Raw genomic sequence first — 17050 nt, forward strand, 5'->3', positions numbered from 1 at the left:
CTAGCAATCTGTACATTCAGGGATTCACCTAGTGGTCACAAAGAGGAGAGTAGCAAGTGGCCATTAAGAGGCCTAAAGGTGGCCTAAGGTAATGTGGCATTGGCCTAGACACACTCCATTGTCTCAGGTCACTGACATTGTACTCAGTCAGCCTGGTTGAAGGTTTTCTCCAGGAACATTCACCACTGTTCCCCTTGTTGGTCAAGTACCCCATTCTGTGCCTGTGACTATGAATAAAGAGAGAGAGAGAGAGAAAGACACACACACACACACACACACACACACACACACACACACACGGAGGGGCTACATCTAAATTTCCCCAGTATAGAAATATGAATCATTTGATAGAAAAATGTGCAATGTGTACATTTAAGAACAAAGATTCTTTTCTGTAAAAATGTATAAAATTAAGATTACCATACATTGGTGTCTTTATAACTAAATTCCACAGACTACCTGTTTACCGACATTCTAGATCATTGGTCCGCAGCCCAGGGCTAACAGTTTTAACAGGGTCTGTTAGGTAATCTCATGCCTATCTAGGCTTAGGAACTACCTCCAGGGCAGAGTGCCGTCACTTTATATAGCAGTGCGTCAAGCCATTTGCATCTCATCAATCCTTTCTGCAATAGAACCACGCAAGCGCGTTTAGGTGGATTCCTGTTTAGGCTCTAGGGGCTGAGGGGATAACTCAGCACCGAGGAGCACTGTGCTCAGCTCCCAGCACCATAGGGCTGCTCAGAGCCTTCTGTAATTCCAGTTCATCGGGATCTGATGTCCTCTCCTGGCCTCCTTGGGCACCAGGCGCACACAACACACATATACCCACACAAAATAAATAAATGTATTTTTTCCCTGAAAAACATTTATTTTTTGGGTGGGGGTTGGGAAGGGTCTCTCATAGTGTAGCCCAGGCTGGCCTCCCATGCCCTTTGTAGCTGAGGATGACCTTGACCTTAATTCTCCTGACTTCACCTCCCAAGTGCACCACCATACCCAGCTCACGTGGTTTTGGGGGTTCATCCTGCGCCTGCCTTCAAGGCAGCACAATTACCACCAGAGTTACATTTGCCCCAGGAAGAATATAAACATTTAAGAGTACTTCAAAGGCTGCTGGGAAATGCCCATTTCTTTTTTCTTTTTTCTTCAAAATAAGAGTTTGTCTTTGAGTTTTCCCCCCTTATTACTAAAAGAAACAATTAAAATTTTATTTTTATCCACAACAGAATGGTTATAAAAACAAAATGGGCTAAAAGCTGTTGTTGGAAATCCAAGTCAATGGCTTATTAAATCATTCTGGAAAGTGGAGTGTAGAGGGTGTTCTTGAAATTGGCTACTATTAGAAAAAAGCAGCACACATCAGCGTGCAGTCATGACACACTTGAAAATTGGCATTTATATGAGACAAAAGAAAGCAAAGTAAATCTTGTTGCCAAAGAGTTGGGTTTTTCTTTCTTCTCTAAGCATAAAGACAGCAAAGGAATCAGAAAGGGAAACACTCACTCGTGATTAGGGCCAGGGTGATGGTTATGTATATCCGACATCAACATCTTGAATTTTATGCTTCAAAATAAATCATAAAATGCAAAATGGGAGAATGTATGTTGGAGATGTTTTAGATAGTGTGTAAATTATGTAGGCATTGTCCTAGTTTGCGTCTCTGTTGTCATGATAAAACACTGGCCAGAACCAATGTAGGGGAGGAAAGGCTATTTCTTTCTTCGCCTCCATCACCGGGAGAAGTCAGAGCAGGGGCTGGAGGCAGAAACGGAAGCAGAGACCTTGCGGAACAGCATTTGCTGGCTTGTTTTACTACCTTTCTTACACAGCTCAGGTCACCTGCCCAGGGATGGTGTCACCTGCATCAATTAACGGTCAAGAAAATGCCCCATAGACTCCCCTTAGGCCAGATGGAGGCAGTTCTTCCGTTGAGATTCCTTCTTCCCAGCTGTGCCAAGTGAACAACTAGGATTAGCTGTCACAGTACTTTAAAAAAAAAAAATGAAGGGTTTGAAAGGTAGAAAAGGCAGGGAGAAATGATGTAATTATAATCTCAAAAAATAAATAAATAAAAGAGAAAAAAGTCTGTGGAAATAGTCCTACTTAGTGTTAGTTTCCCTATTCTATCATTTAAATTCATAATTCAGTCGATATTTATTAACAGCCTGTGTTTGCATATTAATAATGTATAGGCTGGCCTCTGTAACAAAGAGACCAAAAATACAGCTTGATAAACGCTTAGTTTTCTTTCAAGTGTTCAGATTGTGAGGAGACTCACAGTAGTCTAAAAGGTCACGGACTGCTTAAGAGAAGTGGGCAGTTCCAGCATCCCCTAGATGACCACCCTGGCCGTGTGACCAGAGCTGGCTCTGAGAAGGGTATCAGCATCGTTAGATGATGACCAAAGGCTGTGCACATCATTTCTGCTCATCTCTCATCCGTACAGGCTTACCGTGTGCTCAGCACACCCATCTGCAAGAGAAGGCAGAGGGTAGCTCAGCTGCCAGCACCCAGTTGAAACACGCAGAGAACGTGTCACTATCGTGCCCAGTGATGCGGGCTGCCAGACCCACAGTCGGGGAGGGTTGGTAGCGCCTTAGATTGTTCAGGCTGTGGGGAAGTGTGTGACCTCTGCGTGCTTCTTGGGGTGACACAGCTCTCACAGTTCACTTTCTACCTGGAGCTGATTTGGGGACCTGGGGGCTACTCTGAGTCTTGAGCAGTGTCAAGTTTTGTAGGACTGTTTTAGGGATCTAGGCAGTTCACATTCCTCAGGCACTTCCTAGACTCCTATCTCATCTGTCAGAAGGGTTCCACGTGAGTACAGCCACACCAAAAGATTTTACTCCTGGCTATGGTTTTGGCACCAGTTGAATTTCCTACCTTTTACTGCCCATCCCTGCTCTCCTGATGTATTTTTAAAAATTTATTTTTACTGCCTTTTAATGGTGTCTGTGGGCAGGTGGGTATGTACAAGCGCATGCAGGTGCCCATGGAGGCAGAAGCATTGTGTCTCTCTGGAGCTGGGGTTACAGGGGGCTGTGAGCTGCCCAGTGTGAGTGCTGGGCTCTCTGTAGCCGGAGCAGCACACACTCTTACCTTCTGAACCATTGCTCAGTTCCCACCCCCTCAGTTGAATGATGACTGCCTTGGTACTGTTTTACAAAGGTCAGCCTGAGTAGGAAAATGGTATCTTCCACCTGATGTGTGCGTGTGGACAGGCTTGAAGCACTCTGCTGGCTTTTTCAGTTTATGACTAGGAGCGCTCTCAGACCGCATTTTCTGCATAGTCACTAAATTAAAGTTGTGAGCTCTGAGTAGAAAGAAACCCTAGCAGGCTCATGTCCCATGTATTAATACTTGTAACCCAGGTAGCACATCCCTGACTTCGTGTCACTCCCAGATGATATCCTGAAATCATTGTGGCTGTTTTGGTTTACTGTGATAAAATAGCTGAAATTTAAAAAGTAAAAAAGCCAGGTCTCTGGAGGCAGAGGCAGGTGGATTTCTGAGCTCTTGAGGCCAACCTGGTCTACAAAGTGACTTTCACAATAGCCAAGGCTACACAGGAAAAAAAAAAACAAACAAACCAAAGAATTTAGCTTAAATGGAGGTATGGTTTATTTTGGCTTGTGGCTTAAGGAGTTTACTGTCCGGTCATTTGGCCCTGTTGTTTTTGGGCCTATGGTGTATAAGGTAATGCCTGAGGTCAAAGGAAACTGTGCCCCATGTTATGCCCAGATCGCTGGATCCCCAAAGACTACCAGGAATCTGACGCTGTATGCAAAAGCAAGGAGCCTTTATTCAAGCTTGGACCCTCAAACCTCACCAAAGCCTCGGATCGGTAGCAAGAGCCTCAGTACTGTCGTTAGGCAGCCTTTTTTTGTTTTCCAAGACAGGGTTTCTCTGTGTAATAGCCCTGGCTGTCCTGGCCTACTTTGTAGTCCAGGCTGGCCTCAAACTCAGAGATCCACCTGTCTCTGCCTCCCCAGTGCTGGGACAAAGGCATGCACCACCACACCTGTCTCTGGCAGGGTTTTTATTATGGTTACAGCAAAGAACAGGAGATTCCAGTTTGGCAGTTACAGGATTGAGGCTGTGCTAGGGGATTGGTCGAACTTGACCAGGAAATGCTTAAGCAGAACATCTGGGCACCATAGGTGCTTGATTGGTTCTCGCCTGGGGTGGTTCCTTCCTGGAACAGTTTGTAGTTTTTCCAGCAACAGAGGTAAACTTAGGGACAGGCTCAAGATGGTGCCTCCTGACAAAAATAACATTAGCGAGGGCTTTTCACCCCACAAGGGCAGCAAGTGGCCAGCTTCCTTCCTTGAGGCTCCACCTCCCTAAGGTTGTAGCATAGGTTTGCACCCAAGCCTCACAACTGGAGCTCTGTGATCCAGATCCAAACCACAGAAATCGGCAAGAGGCAAGGAGCTCAGAGCCATGTTACAGTTTTTCTGTAAGTCTACAGGCCCCCAACCCTCTCAGCCAACAGTTGACTCTTTAGGTAGTGCCAAGCATGACATGTCTTTGTGAGTGTAGCTTATAGTTTGTGACTAATTTCTCAACCAGGGGCAGGTTAGCCCACTGTAACAAATAGATCCCAGAACGCACTGGTTCAAACAACATAGCGTTTCTTGTTTGATCATCCAGAATAGGAAGGTGGGCTGGGGCAGGAGGGTAGTTCTGTGTTAATCCTGTGAGTACCCAGAAAAACCGACTCCACCAATTGTGGGCCAGATTTGAATCAAGCTGTATCAAATATTAAATACAAACCAAAAGATGGACTCTGGTCAGGACCATTCCCCGACACTTCCCACCTTTGAGAATGGCTTCGAGCCACTTGTTGCAAGGTCTTACAAGGACAAATTTATGGGGCACCTTATTTTTCCATGAGGTGTTGTTATTTCCCAAGAACTACAATTCCCAGAATTCCTTCCACGAAGTTACCTGGCTCCTGAACAGGTAGGGCCTACAGGTTTATTTTGGGCATTACACTGGTCTGCGAGTCATCTAAGAATTTAAGGCCCCTTTTGTTGTGCACTATCGTCACTCTCAGTGGGACGGAAGCCTAGGAGGGAGGTTTTGTCTGCAGGGACATGGCCTTGAAGTCCTAACTTAAATACAGCAAGCAGCAGTGGGGGCTTGTAAATGTGGACAGTGTCTTACTCTACAAACGTAGGGTAGGCAACGGGTGAATAGTTCATTGTCTGTTTCTTTTATAGGAGGAAGAGATCATTTTGGATTCTCACCTCATACTCTGTATCCAAACAAATTCAGACCAAGCAGTTATATATTTAATAGCAAAACAGTATGTGGGACTGTTTATCCCTTTATTGCTTGAGAATACTTTTCTAAGTGGAATAATAAAGAGAAAAATAGACAGATGTGACTACAAGTTATTAAATATTATGGTTCAAAAATAAATTACTAGGATAAACTACTTGTTAAAAATAAAAACAGCACCAGGCTGGAGAGATGGCTCAGTCAGTAAAATGTCTACAAGCTGGCAACCTGAGTTCAGATCCTAACACCCACATAAAAAGCCAGGTGTAAGCTGGGCGTGGTAGCACACGCCTTTAATTCCAGCTCTTGGGAGGCAGTGGCAGGGGGATCTCTGTGAGTTCAAGGCCAGCCTCGTCTACAAAGTGAGTAGGACAGCCAAGGTTACACAGAGAAACCCTGTCTCGGAAAAAAAAAAGTTTCTATACAGCAAAAGAAATGAGTAAGTAAAGAGACAGCCTACAAAATGAAAAATGTACTGGTGTGTGTGTGTGTGTGTGTGTGTGTGTGTGTGTGTGTGTGTGAGGGGGGGAGGGAGGGAGGCAGGGAGGGGGAGAGGATTTATATATGAGCTCACAATACAACTACGAACAGCCCCATAGTTAATGAGCCAATGAAACGAGCACAGAATAGAAGCAACAGCCAGTCCTGGCCTAGATGCAGACAGAGCAGACTTTAGACGCTGCTGGTGGAGTGAGAACTAGTCCAACCACTTTGGGACTCAGGATGGAAGTGTCTCAGAAAACTAAAAATGGAACTACCATGTGACCTAGCTATACCACCTGTCAGTGTTCACCCGGAAGAGCTGACTCATCAGAGATAGAAGCACACCAGTGTTTGCTTCAGCGTTCTTCACAGGCTAAGTTATGAATACACCCGGGTGTCTATCAACAGAAGAGTGGACAAAAACGTGGTTTATATCCAGTCTGGTTTTTTCAGACATAAAAAATAGCCAGGCGTGGTGGCGCACGCCTTTAATCCCAGCACTCGGAAGGCAAAGGCAGGCGGATCGCTGTGAGTTCGAGGCCAGCCTGGTCTACAAAGTGAATCCAGGACAGCCAAGGCTAACACAGAGAGACCCTGTCTCGAAAAACCATAATAATAATAATAATAATAATAATAATAATAATAATAATAATGGGGTAAAGTTGTTTGCTGGAAAATGGATTCAACCATACTAAGCTAATTAAGTCAGTCTGGGAAAGACACACGTTGCATGTTTCCTCTCATTTGTGGATTTTAGAGTCTTTATTGATCCATAAAGCCGAATGTGTACAGATGACATGAAAGTAGAAGGAAAACTGTCTGGGGAGCAAAGGGGACTATTGAGATGGAGGATGGGGTGAAAGAGAGTAGTGGGTATGAGGGGCGTGCGCTAAGTCCATCACAGACAGGCATGCAGACTGTCCTAGGTAACCTTCTATGGTGCAGTCTTTTAAAGGAAGGTTGGGCGTGATAGTCGGTCCTCGTTTGTTCAGGGCATATGTTATTTCTCTGTGACCCTTTGTGTGGTCATCTGAGAGTGTTCTTATAGAAGGATCGAGACCAGCCCGTCCTGCCGTGGCTGCCTCGTGCCCTGTTCTCCTGTGCACGCTCCCTTCATTGCCGTCTGCACCGTGAGATGGCGCAGCCGCACAGCTCAGTGTAAATAAAGCCTGAGTGATGACATTCGGATAGTCGGCCTCCAAAACTCTGGCCCAGGTGGCCCTCTTGCCTTCTCTAGTAGGCTAGACCAGGTATTTGTTACATAACAAAAAATATCTGATACAGTTTACTAACCTGCTAACTTGAAACCAAGAAAGTATCCTGGCTTGTTTAAGTGGGGCCCTTGTAATCTCAGGGCTCCTAAGAGAGGCAAAAGAGGCTGGGAGTAAAGGCATGTGCCACCACGCCCAGCCTATTTTTCCCATTTTCAATATCCAATGGGTTTATGTTGATGGGAGAAGGTTAGCAGTTAGAAAGTTTCTGAATTGTTGGCATATTAAGTCTTAGAGGTAAATAATTTTTATGAATTCTAAGTTATTTCATGTTTAAAAATAGAATTTAAGTCTGGGCCTGTGGTGGGGCACACCTTTAATTCCGGCACTTGAAAGGCAGAGACAGGCAGATGGATCTCTGTGAGTTCGAGGCCAGCCTGGTGAGTTCCAGAACATTCAGGGCTACACAGAGAAACAAAACAGAAGGACTTAAGTAAAGAACACTGGCTTACCTCAAGGAAGTCCGTGCTGTTTTTAAGAAGTCAGTCTGATCACTGCAGTGCGGGTCATGCCTGGGGGCTCAGGTGCGTACTCAGGATGGAAACGTCCCAGGGCGGTGTGCCTTGGGGCGTCATAAAGGCCCCTAATGTTTACTGTTCTTACTTGTAAATGGAGAGCCTACAGAGTGAGGCCTGGAGGAGAGCAGAGGGGTCTGTGAGTCCTGTCTAAGCCTTCAGCCAGGTGACTGAGACCCCACCCACTACTCTGTAGATCGAGGAAAGCTATAAAGTCGTAAATGGTATTTTCAGTGTGATATTAGCCTCTCCAGGGAGTAGGCTTGAAGCCAGTGTTAGCTACAGAAACGTGTAATGATAAAGCATACTGTTCTGAGCAGGAATTGTAGGCGTTTGTGCCGTGATGCTGGGAAGCAAAGGCTAGGATGCCAGAAGGCCACTAAGGGCAAGCTGGAACACCAAGGGCTAGGAAACACCTGACTGAAGCCCTTTGGTCTGAACTTGAGCCACTGGCATTGCTTTGAAAAATCTAAAGAACATTGAATGGAACGGAATGGAGTACAGCAGCACGTGAGTGCCGTCCACCTGTCCTCAGGGCTTGCCCTCTCTCTGCGCAGGGCATTGATCGAGGCCCAGAGATGCCCAGAGCAGTCAGAGCCATGGTAGCACACTCTTGTCCCTGCAGCCCAGATTTGTGGGGAGCGGAGGGACCTCCGTATCTTGTTCTCCTCGCTGCTCGCTCTGGGAATAAAAATCGATCCCATACTTAAAAAGGTGAGGCCTCATCCATTTCCCACCTGGCTCACAGTGGTGGGATAAAGTAGGCTTGCAAAAATAGGATAAGGGGAAAACAAAAGATTCGTGGGAGGAAAGAGGCAGCGCAGTTGCAGCTGACAGTCCTGCACAGGCCCAGAGGGTGTGATGGTTTGCTGTGCATTACCCAGACCAGCTCCTGACCACTCTCGCTGGTGGGGCCCCATGGCTTCTGTGCTGTGCCTAGCCACTGTGCTGGGACAGTGATGGGGAGCGTGGTGGGGATAATATGTATGTGTCTCTGCATGGTCGGAGAGGCCAGAGGACAGTCTGTGGGACTCCGTTCTCTCCTTTTACCTTGTGGTTCCAAAGGATCAAACTCTGCTCGGCAGAGTTGGCAGTAAGCACCTTCACTTGCGGAGCTGTCTTGCCAGCCCTCACTTTGCTTTTTTTGCATAGCTAAATTAAAGTTTCTAAAAATTAATAAATGGAATTGATCTCGTGTGTGCATTTGGACGACGTGAGGATTTTAAGTAGTTTAGCTGCGTGCAGATTGTGCTTAAACAGGTCTAGAGTGAAAAAGACATCACGTGACAGAAGTGCCGTGGGCATCTGGGTTTCTGCTGGCTTTAGTGGAGCTATCTGGTCACAAAACATTTTGAATTCACTTCTTTCACCCAGAAAATTATTTCCCTCACACAAGAGAGCATAATTTTCCCCCATTTTTGAACCTAGCAATTTTAATGGCATTTGGAGCCATTTTCCCTTCAAATAATCTCCCTGGCTTTCGTGGAGAGACAAGAAGACCCGCTCGCACGTTTCACTTCTTGCTCACTGAGCTGCTGTTCAGGCCCCCACCCCACCCCACCCCCCACCCCCCACCCCCTACCCCCCCGCATGTGTGTTACCTCTTTCTGCATTCTGGAGATGCTTTCCCCTGAATGGCTTAAGATGCCAGTTTCTAGAAAGTAAAAAGAGAGAAAGAATTTAAAATGTACGTGCTGCTTAAAAAGCACAGGTAGGAGACCGTCACCTGTGGGTCCCTTCCCGTCCCCTGCCTCTGAGGAGGAGGCACTGACCTACCGCCTTCCTAGCCTAGATTTCAGTGAACACCTGGCTTCTTCCTTCAGGATGGCTCCTGGGTGTGAGTGTGTATAGAGAGTCAGGGCGAGGGGACAAGGCTTTGGCAGTTAAGAGATAAGCGTACTAGATAGCTGATTAAGAAAAGTGGACAAGAGAACGGTTAGGTGGTGGCCAGTCTGTCCTTCACTGACCTCACAGCTGAAGCCAGAAGCAGTGTTAGGACTGTGGGGCTGTGAGGCCCTGGTCTAACACACACACACACACACACACACACACACACACACACACACACACACACGGGAAAAGGTCTAATGAGCTGAAGGTTTCAGGACATCAGTCAGCCTCGCAGATGCTCAGGAGATGCACACGGAGACTAACCTTATCTTCCCTTTCTGTAGAAGAAGTTTAGTTTCAATGCCCCGGGCCGTTCAGCTGTCTAGTTACAGTGCTCTTCTGAGTCAGGTGGTGATACAGGGGAAATCAGGGTCCTCCTGTGGGGCTCTTAGTCTCATTAATAAAAATAAAGTTTAAGTATGGACTGAAATGGAACGATTGTATTAGTGCTTAAGTAAAGCCTCAGAGCAAGCAAGCTGTAAAAGCCTCGGCAGCTGCTGGGAGGGCCAGTGGAGGAGAGGAGGGGAAAGATTGCCTAGTGCTGGCACAGAGGTCACACACGGGGTGGACATGGAAGGGAGGAGGGACATGTGGGGAGGGAGGCTTCAGAAAAAGCGTCAGGATGCCCAGAGTTTTAGGGGAAGGATGCTTAGAAAAGAGATGAAAAGGAGGGGAGGAGTGCCTCTCCCTTTAAAAAAAAATAATTCAGAAAATCAGGCAGATTTTACCATCTAAGCTAATACACCTGCTGGGGAGGCAGGGAGTGGTGGCGGTGGCAGAGATTCCGGGGAGGGAAAGTACAGCATCTCATTAAAGAACCAGTGGTTCCTCCTGTCTCCTGAGCATGCCCTAAGGTGAGTTCCTGCCCCAGGGCTGGTCCCTAGCCAGAGTGACTGACCCAGCCCAGGTGGAGCTTTGGGTCTCCACCCAGGCCAGAGCCCTTTCTGCTGACACCAGAAGGGCCCTGGCTGTCATTCTCTGTGTAGACATCATCCTAACCCGGATACAGCAGGTGTTAAATGCTGAGCTCAACGCTATCATTTTCCAGCGACTGTTAATGAGTTGCAGTCTATTAGCCAAAAAAACAAAAAACAAAAAAAAACAAAAAACCAACGCATTGTGAGTCTAATTTTTTACTTGCTTTGTTATCACTTTGGCAGGTGTCTCCAAGCCTAGGCTCTCATATTTCAGCAAATTGAAATAGTAATAGAATAACTGAACCAAGCATCTTAGTCAGTGTTCCTCTGCTGTGGAGAGACGTCAGGACCACAGCAACACTTACGAAGGGAAGGCGTTTAACCGGGGCTAGCTTACAGTTCAGAGGGTTAGTCTGTTGTCATCATGGCGGGAGACATGGCGGTGTACAGGCTGACGTGGCGGTGTACAGGCAGACATGGCAGTGTACAGGCAGACATGGCAGTGTACAGGCAGATGTGGCAGTGTACAGGCAGATGTGGCAGTGTACAGGCAGACGTGGTGCTGGAGAAGAGCTGACAGTTCTACATCTAGATCTGCAGGCAGCAGACAGGCAGATAGAGACACTGGGCCGAGCTTGAGCGGTTGAAACCCAAAGCCCACCCCCCAAGGAGACAGTTGTCTCAGCAAGGCCACACCTCCCAACAGTGCCACTCCCTGATAGCCCAGGCATTCAAATCTATGAGTCTGTGGTCGCCATTCCTATTCAAAGCACCACACTAAGGTTGTGTAGCAAGTTCTTAGTTTGATATTTGCGAAATGAGTAAATGGTAAACTAACTATACTTACTCTCCCTCTCAGTGAGTCCTCATGCCACTTACAAAAAAGTGGGTCATCTCACCTTCTCACAATGCCATATTCTTTTATCTATCTGTGTGTGTGTGTGTGTGTGTGTGTGTGTGTGTGTGTGTGTGTTTGATTTAGGAAATACTTTCTTCAAATACCTAACAGCCTTATAACTTTCCTAACTCTAGATTAATCCATGGTGGGCAGTTACTGAACGGCCTGGCAGGCCCAACGGTCATGAACGCAGCGCCGTTCCTCTCCACGACCTGGTTCTCTGCTGACGAACGAGCCACGGCCACAGCCATCGCATCGATGCTGAGTTATCTGGGTGGAGCCTGTGCGTTCCTCGTCGGGCCCCTCGTTGTCCCAGCTCCCAACGGGACGTCACCCCTTCTCGCCGCAGAGAGCAGCAGCAGGGCTCACATCAAGGACCGAATCGAGACTGTGCTGTATGCAGGTACGTTGGAGGTTGTTTCTTTCCCCCCTGGAATACTTTGGTTTCTATTCCAGTCTGTGCCCTCTAGTTGTGGTGTGCCAGATCACGTCACAGGAGACCCCTGAGAACCGATAGATACATGTGCTCAGAATGCACTTTCAGTGTACTGGATGGAGATGCCTGTGTGAAGCAACCCTTCCTGGGAAGTCACTAAATGTAAAATGTGTTCTTGCTACGTGGAAAATTCTTTAATTTTATTCTTTAAAATTATTTAATCTTATGTTTCTAATCTATTTACAGTAGAGCACTCAGTGGTGTATACCTCAGTGGTAGAGTGCTCTCTAAATGTGGTATCTGTATACAAAACTAAATGTCATATTTCACTAAACATTGTCCAACATCTGTTGGTAGCGTTTAACCTGTTTTCTCCCTTGCCGTTTCCCCATTATTGGTCACATTATCTAGCCTTATTAAATCTTCATCACCTATGGTTTATTCTTTTCTTCATTGGTCTCTGTATGTTAGTCTGTTGATCATACTGGCCTTTCTTCTTTCTTTTCTTTTCTTTTCTTTCTTTTTTTGGTTTTTCAAGACAGGGTTTCTCTGTGTAGCCTTGGCTGTCCTAAACTCACTTTGTAGTCTAGGCTGGCCTCGAATTCACAGCGATCCACCTGCCTCTGCCTCCCGAGTGCTGGGATTCAAGGCGTGCGCCACCACCGCCCAGCCGTACTGGCCTTTCTAAACTTTCTCTTCTATCCACTCCCCTGTTGTTTTGGGTCGGCCCTATACCCCACTCCTGTTAGATCTTTTGCATGTGCTCCCCCATATGCCTGTCTTGCTCTTTGGGTTTTATTTATCTTTGCTGTATCTAAAGCAGTGTGCTCAGCACTGACGATTGGTGAGATCATGTTGAGAGCACTGCAGAACACACAGGGATGGAATAGACAAGGTGGAGGGGCGAAACTTGCCTAGGTTTACAGAGAAACTGAGGGGGTCAGACTCCTCCTGTGTGCTTGTCTCTGGCTAGGCACTGGAGCTGACACGGTTCCTGCTCAGCAGTGCTTAGAGACAGTCACAGAAGCTGTGGGCTCCGAAGCTCCGAGGCAGCCGTGGCATACCTACCCCCTATTGCGGGCGTGCAGTGGAGCTCCTTAGAGACACAGCATTGACCTGAAACCCGGGGGTGAGAGGGAGTTAGCACCACCCCCGTGGGCAAGGGAAGATGACGAGACAGAGCCATAGAGAAACTAACTCCCAGTGAGGAGAGAGGACCTGGTGCGTTCACACAACTGAAGTGTAGAGTGAGTGCTTCGGATCTCAGGCTCAGGTAAGCCCGGAGGGAAGCCAGGCCACGGAGCCAGGGAGGCTTCCGGTGCAGGCCGAAGACCACACCCTCAAGTTCATGCTGGAGAGTCACATAGTGAGATTTACATTTCAGGATTTGGCACGGAGGGAGTAAAGCTGAAAGCAGGGGCGGAGGATAACAGGACGCACTGTGTTTGTATTTCCAGTCTCTTGGTTTCTTATTTTAGCTGCCCCTTGTCCTGCTTAACTTGCATGTGCAGTGTGTGAGTTGAATCCGTCTTTCCTGTGTATCAGAAATCCTGTCCTCCATTGGGCGGAACCCCATCCTACCAGTCTCCTCCTACACAACTTCTTTTTGAGTACGAGGCTTATTAGAGTCATCTTAGGCAGCTTCCGAATCTCTCCTGCAGGGTTTGGGTGGGCTTTCCCACACACCAGCGCGCTCATCTCTCACCCCTTTGGCGCATTCTGGGCTCCACTGTGCGTCTTGTTCACAGCGCCTCCTACTGGTGGCCTGGGGGAATTTAGGTCTGCACATGCGCAGCATCCCTGAGTGGCATACGCATCAAATTTTGCTGGTCTTTGTTGAGCTAGGTATGAAATAAACAAGTATTGACTCTTTGTATCATGGGTAACACTTCACTAACATTTTTCTTTCAGAGTTTGGAGTTGTCTGCCTAATATTCTCTGCCACCCTCGCTTATTTTCCACCCCGGCCTCCCCTTCCTCCCAGTGTTGCTGCAGCGAGCCAGCGGCTGAGTTACCGGCGCAGCTTTTGTAGGTTACTAAGGTGAGTAGACTTCGGGTCATAGTGTGGCTGTGCCTGTACCTGCTTCAGTGTCACTCTGTGTGTGTTGGCTGGCGGTGGGGGGGGGGGCACCCATACATGTAAGGGGAGGAGTGGTACACAGGCGCCACTGCACATGCGTGGAGGTCAATTCTGTGCGCCACCTGCATGGGTTCCAGGGATCAAACTCATCAGCCCTGATTGGCAGGCGCTTTTCCCCCTGAGCCATCTCCCTGGCCCCTAATTCTTAATGTTTAGGGTTAATTTGAGCTGGTAAATTTTTTTTTAGCATTGATCAGATTGTAACTAACTCATGCTAATATTAATTAATTAAAATACTAATAAATACTAATAAATACTTCAGTTATCTATCAGAAATATTTCTTGAACATTCACTCTACGCCAAAATGCCATTAAATTTTGCTTTATCTACATTCATGTAGACTAATATTTAAAATTTTAAGATATTTTAAAAATTATATATCTTAATTTCTGTAAATAATTTGTTATAGCAACTTATGCCATTTAGTCTGGAAATTATAGAATTATCATGGTTCTTATATTTTTTTCCTACTATTTTTTTTCTCTGAGACAGGGTTTCTCTGTGTACCCCTGGGTGTCCTGGAACCACTCTGTAGACCAGGCTGTCCTCGAACTCACAGAGATTCCCCTGCCTCAGCCTCCAAGTGCTGGGATTAAAGGCGTGCGCCACTACTGCCTGGCCCTTGGGTTCTTTATTATGTGGTAACACACATTACACAGACACTAGTCAATACAAGGTAATAAAATGATATTCTGTATGTATCATGTAACACCATTTCAGTGTACCCCCATGAGGCTCATAGAGTGGGAAATACAATGTATGACTTCAGTTACTGGTTTAACATCAATGTGGTAAGATTAAATTCTGCCCCCAAAGGCTCACATGTGCCAGGACTGTGCTTGACGCATGGACACATCAAACTGTCACTGTGGACTGTGAACTATATCATTGTGTCCTTTGTATTAATACCCAAGCCACATGCATCATCTTGAAGTTTTTAGTAGCTCACTAAGAAATATTAGAAGGGAATAAATAAAATAAATTTTAATGGCATATTTTATTCAACTATATATATCTAAACATGTAGTCAATATTAGTTTATTATCTTAATGTGTAGTCAATATTAAAATTATTAATGGGTTATTTTACTATCACTTTTTTAGTGTCCACTGTGTGCTCAGGAGAACATGTGTCAATTTGGACTCTTTTTTTTTTTCATTAGAAATAGTTGCTGTGTATTTAAATTTTATCAATTTACAGTTGAAAAGTACTCGTTGAGCAATATTTCCAATGTCTTACTTCTTATCTAAAAATTTAAAAAGGTCTTGTGTTCTCACACCTTGACTACAGGGTCCTTAACAGTAAAGAAAAGATCTTACTGGGTCATAGGTGGCAGTCTGTCACCTCCTTAGAATACAGTCAGTCTTTAGGGCTTTTTTCTCATAATTCTAATCAAAGTTTCCATAGCTGAAATAATGATCTTACCATCTCTTCATCTAAAATTGCTTTTTTTTTTTTTTTGGTATAAGAACCTACAGCTTTTTATAGCTAGTCCAAGTCCTATGTTCAGATCTATCAACAGCTGTTTGGGATATTATTTAGGTATTTAATGCTGGTTTCTAGCAACTACTTTTCTTCTTGTTGTGTGTTTATAAGACAAAGTCCTATTGTGTAGCACTGACTAGCCTGGAGCTTGTTCTGTAGACCAGGCTAGCCTTGCTCTAGAATGCTGGGATTAAAGACAGATGTCACCACCTCTGGCCACTTGATCTTGTTTGGATTGTTGACTATAAATATCCAGAATTCACCGTGGGTTTGCTGAAAGTGTCTCGGCACTAGCCACTTAAGCGACCTGTATCCCCCGCAGCAGACACGTAGTTCTGTGCTGCTGCTGTGTATTGCAACTAGGGACACTGCAGCATGCTTTCTTCTGGTGAGCACATTGCAGCGTATTGTGACTAGCGACACTGCAGCATGCTTTCTTCTGGTGAGCACATTGCAGTAGTGGGTCAGGGTGTAGAAGAAACGAGAATTAGATTAGTTCTTGACACCAAGAAACTCAGTGACCCCAGAGGGTGTACCCCAATAATGTCTTAATGTTCCAGTTGTTAAAGTGAGGTGTAGTTCTTCAAAAACTAAAGCTCAGGGACCAGGGATGTCGCGCAGCCTGTAGAGTGCTGCCTAGTGAGCGGGAAGCACTGGGCTTTATTTCCAACAGGGCACATAACTAACAAATAAATAAAGTTTAGTGGAAAAGTACTTTTCTCGTGGCTTGAAGTTTAGGCTTAAGTTAGTTAAAAGGTGAAATTAAAAGCTCAGTTCCGTGGTTGTGCCAGCCCCACACCACATGGTTCACAGCCCCACTGCTTTAGTGGACCGAGCCCTGACATTTAGCGAGGTGAGATGAAGTACGCTTCACATGCGGTGACGGCACATGCTTTGTGAAACATGACCAAATAAAGTTAGGTTTCTTACTCTTAAGGTACAGTGAGGAGGTTTTGAAGATCCACCTTACTGTAGCACCGTGTACACTACTGTCCACGTAGTAGATAGAAAGGCATCACAGGCAGCGAGATGGCGCAGTAGGTGAAGATGCCATCAAACCCATCCCTGGGATCCTCGTGGACGAGGGAGAGAGCAGACTCTGGAAAGTTGTCCATCCGTCCGTCCATCCATCCATCCATCCTTCTGTCATCTATCTTTCATCTTGCTCTCTCTCACACACACACAATAATTAAATGAATGTAACAAAAACTGTTAGTTAATTGGGGTCAGTGGCACACATTTGCAAGGTGATAGTTTAAAATAACAGTTCTTTAAAATGCTATTTATCAGGCTGGGGTGGTGGTGTATTTCTTGTTGTTGTTGTTGTTGTTATTTTTTGTTTGTTTGTTTGTTTTTTGGCACATCCCTTTAATCTCAGCACTAGAGGCAGAGGCAGGCGGATCTCTGTTGAGTTCAAGGCCAGCCTGGCCTACAAAGTGAGTCCACGACAGCCAGGAGCTATTACACAGAGAGACCCTGTCTCGAAAAAACCAAAACCCAAACAAACCAAAAAAAAAAAAAAAAAAGCTGTTTATCCAAGTTGTTTTTTTTTTTTTTTAAACACTGCACAGCTAACAGCAGAAGTTCTTTGTCAGTGGGAAATTCAAAGCATTAAAGGACTTGGAGTTAAAAACAACTAGTTCTGACAGGAAAGAAGAATGATTTCATGTCCCCAGACAGGGCTGTTCCGACTGCTGTGGACTGGAGTGTAGTTTTCTTCCTTGT

General features: G+C 45.9%; 1 protein-coding gene across 1 annotated transcript in view; it reads left to right on the forward strand.

Annotated features, from left to right (window-relative positions):
• The window catches only part of SLC49A4 (solute carrier family 49 member 4), a 70347-nt gene that overhangs the window by 20689 nt on the left and 32608 nt on the right, over positions 1 to 17050 (forward strand). The window contains exons 3-4 of the mRNA XM_084800499.1: positions 11398 to 11666; positions 13611 to 13740. Coding sequence (XP_084656625.1) covers positions 11398 to 11666; positions 13611 to 13740 — 399 coding nt within the window. The remainder of the gene's footprint in view (positions 1 to 11397; positions 11667 to 13610; positions 13741 to 17050) is intronic.

The sequence above is a fragment of the Acomys minous genome, assembly GCF_964271855.1.
Source record: "Acomys minous genome assembly, chromosome: 11".
NCBI lineage: Eukaryota > Metazoa > Chordata > Mammalia > Rodentia > Muridae > Acomys > Acomys minous.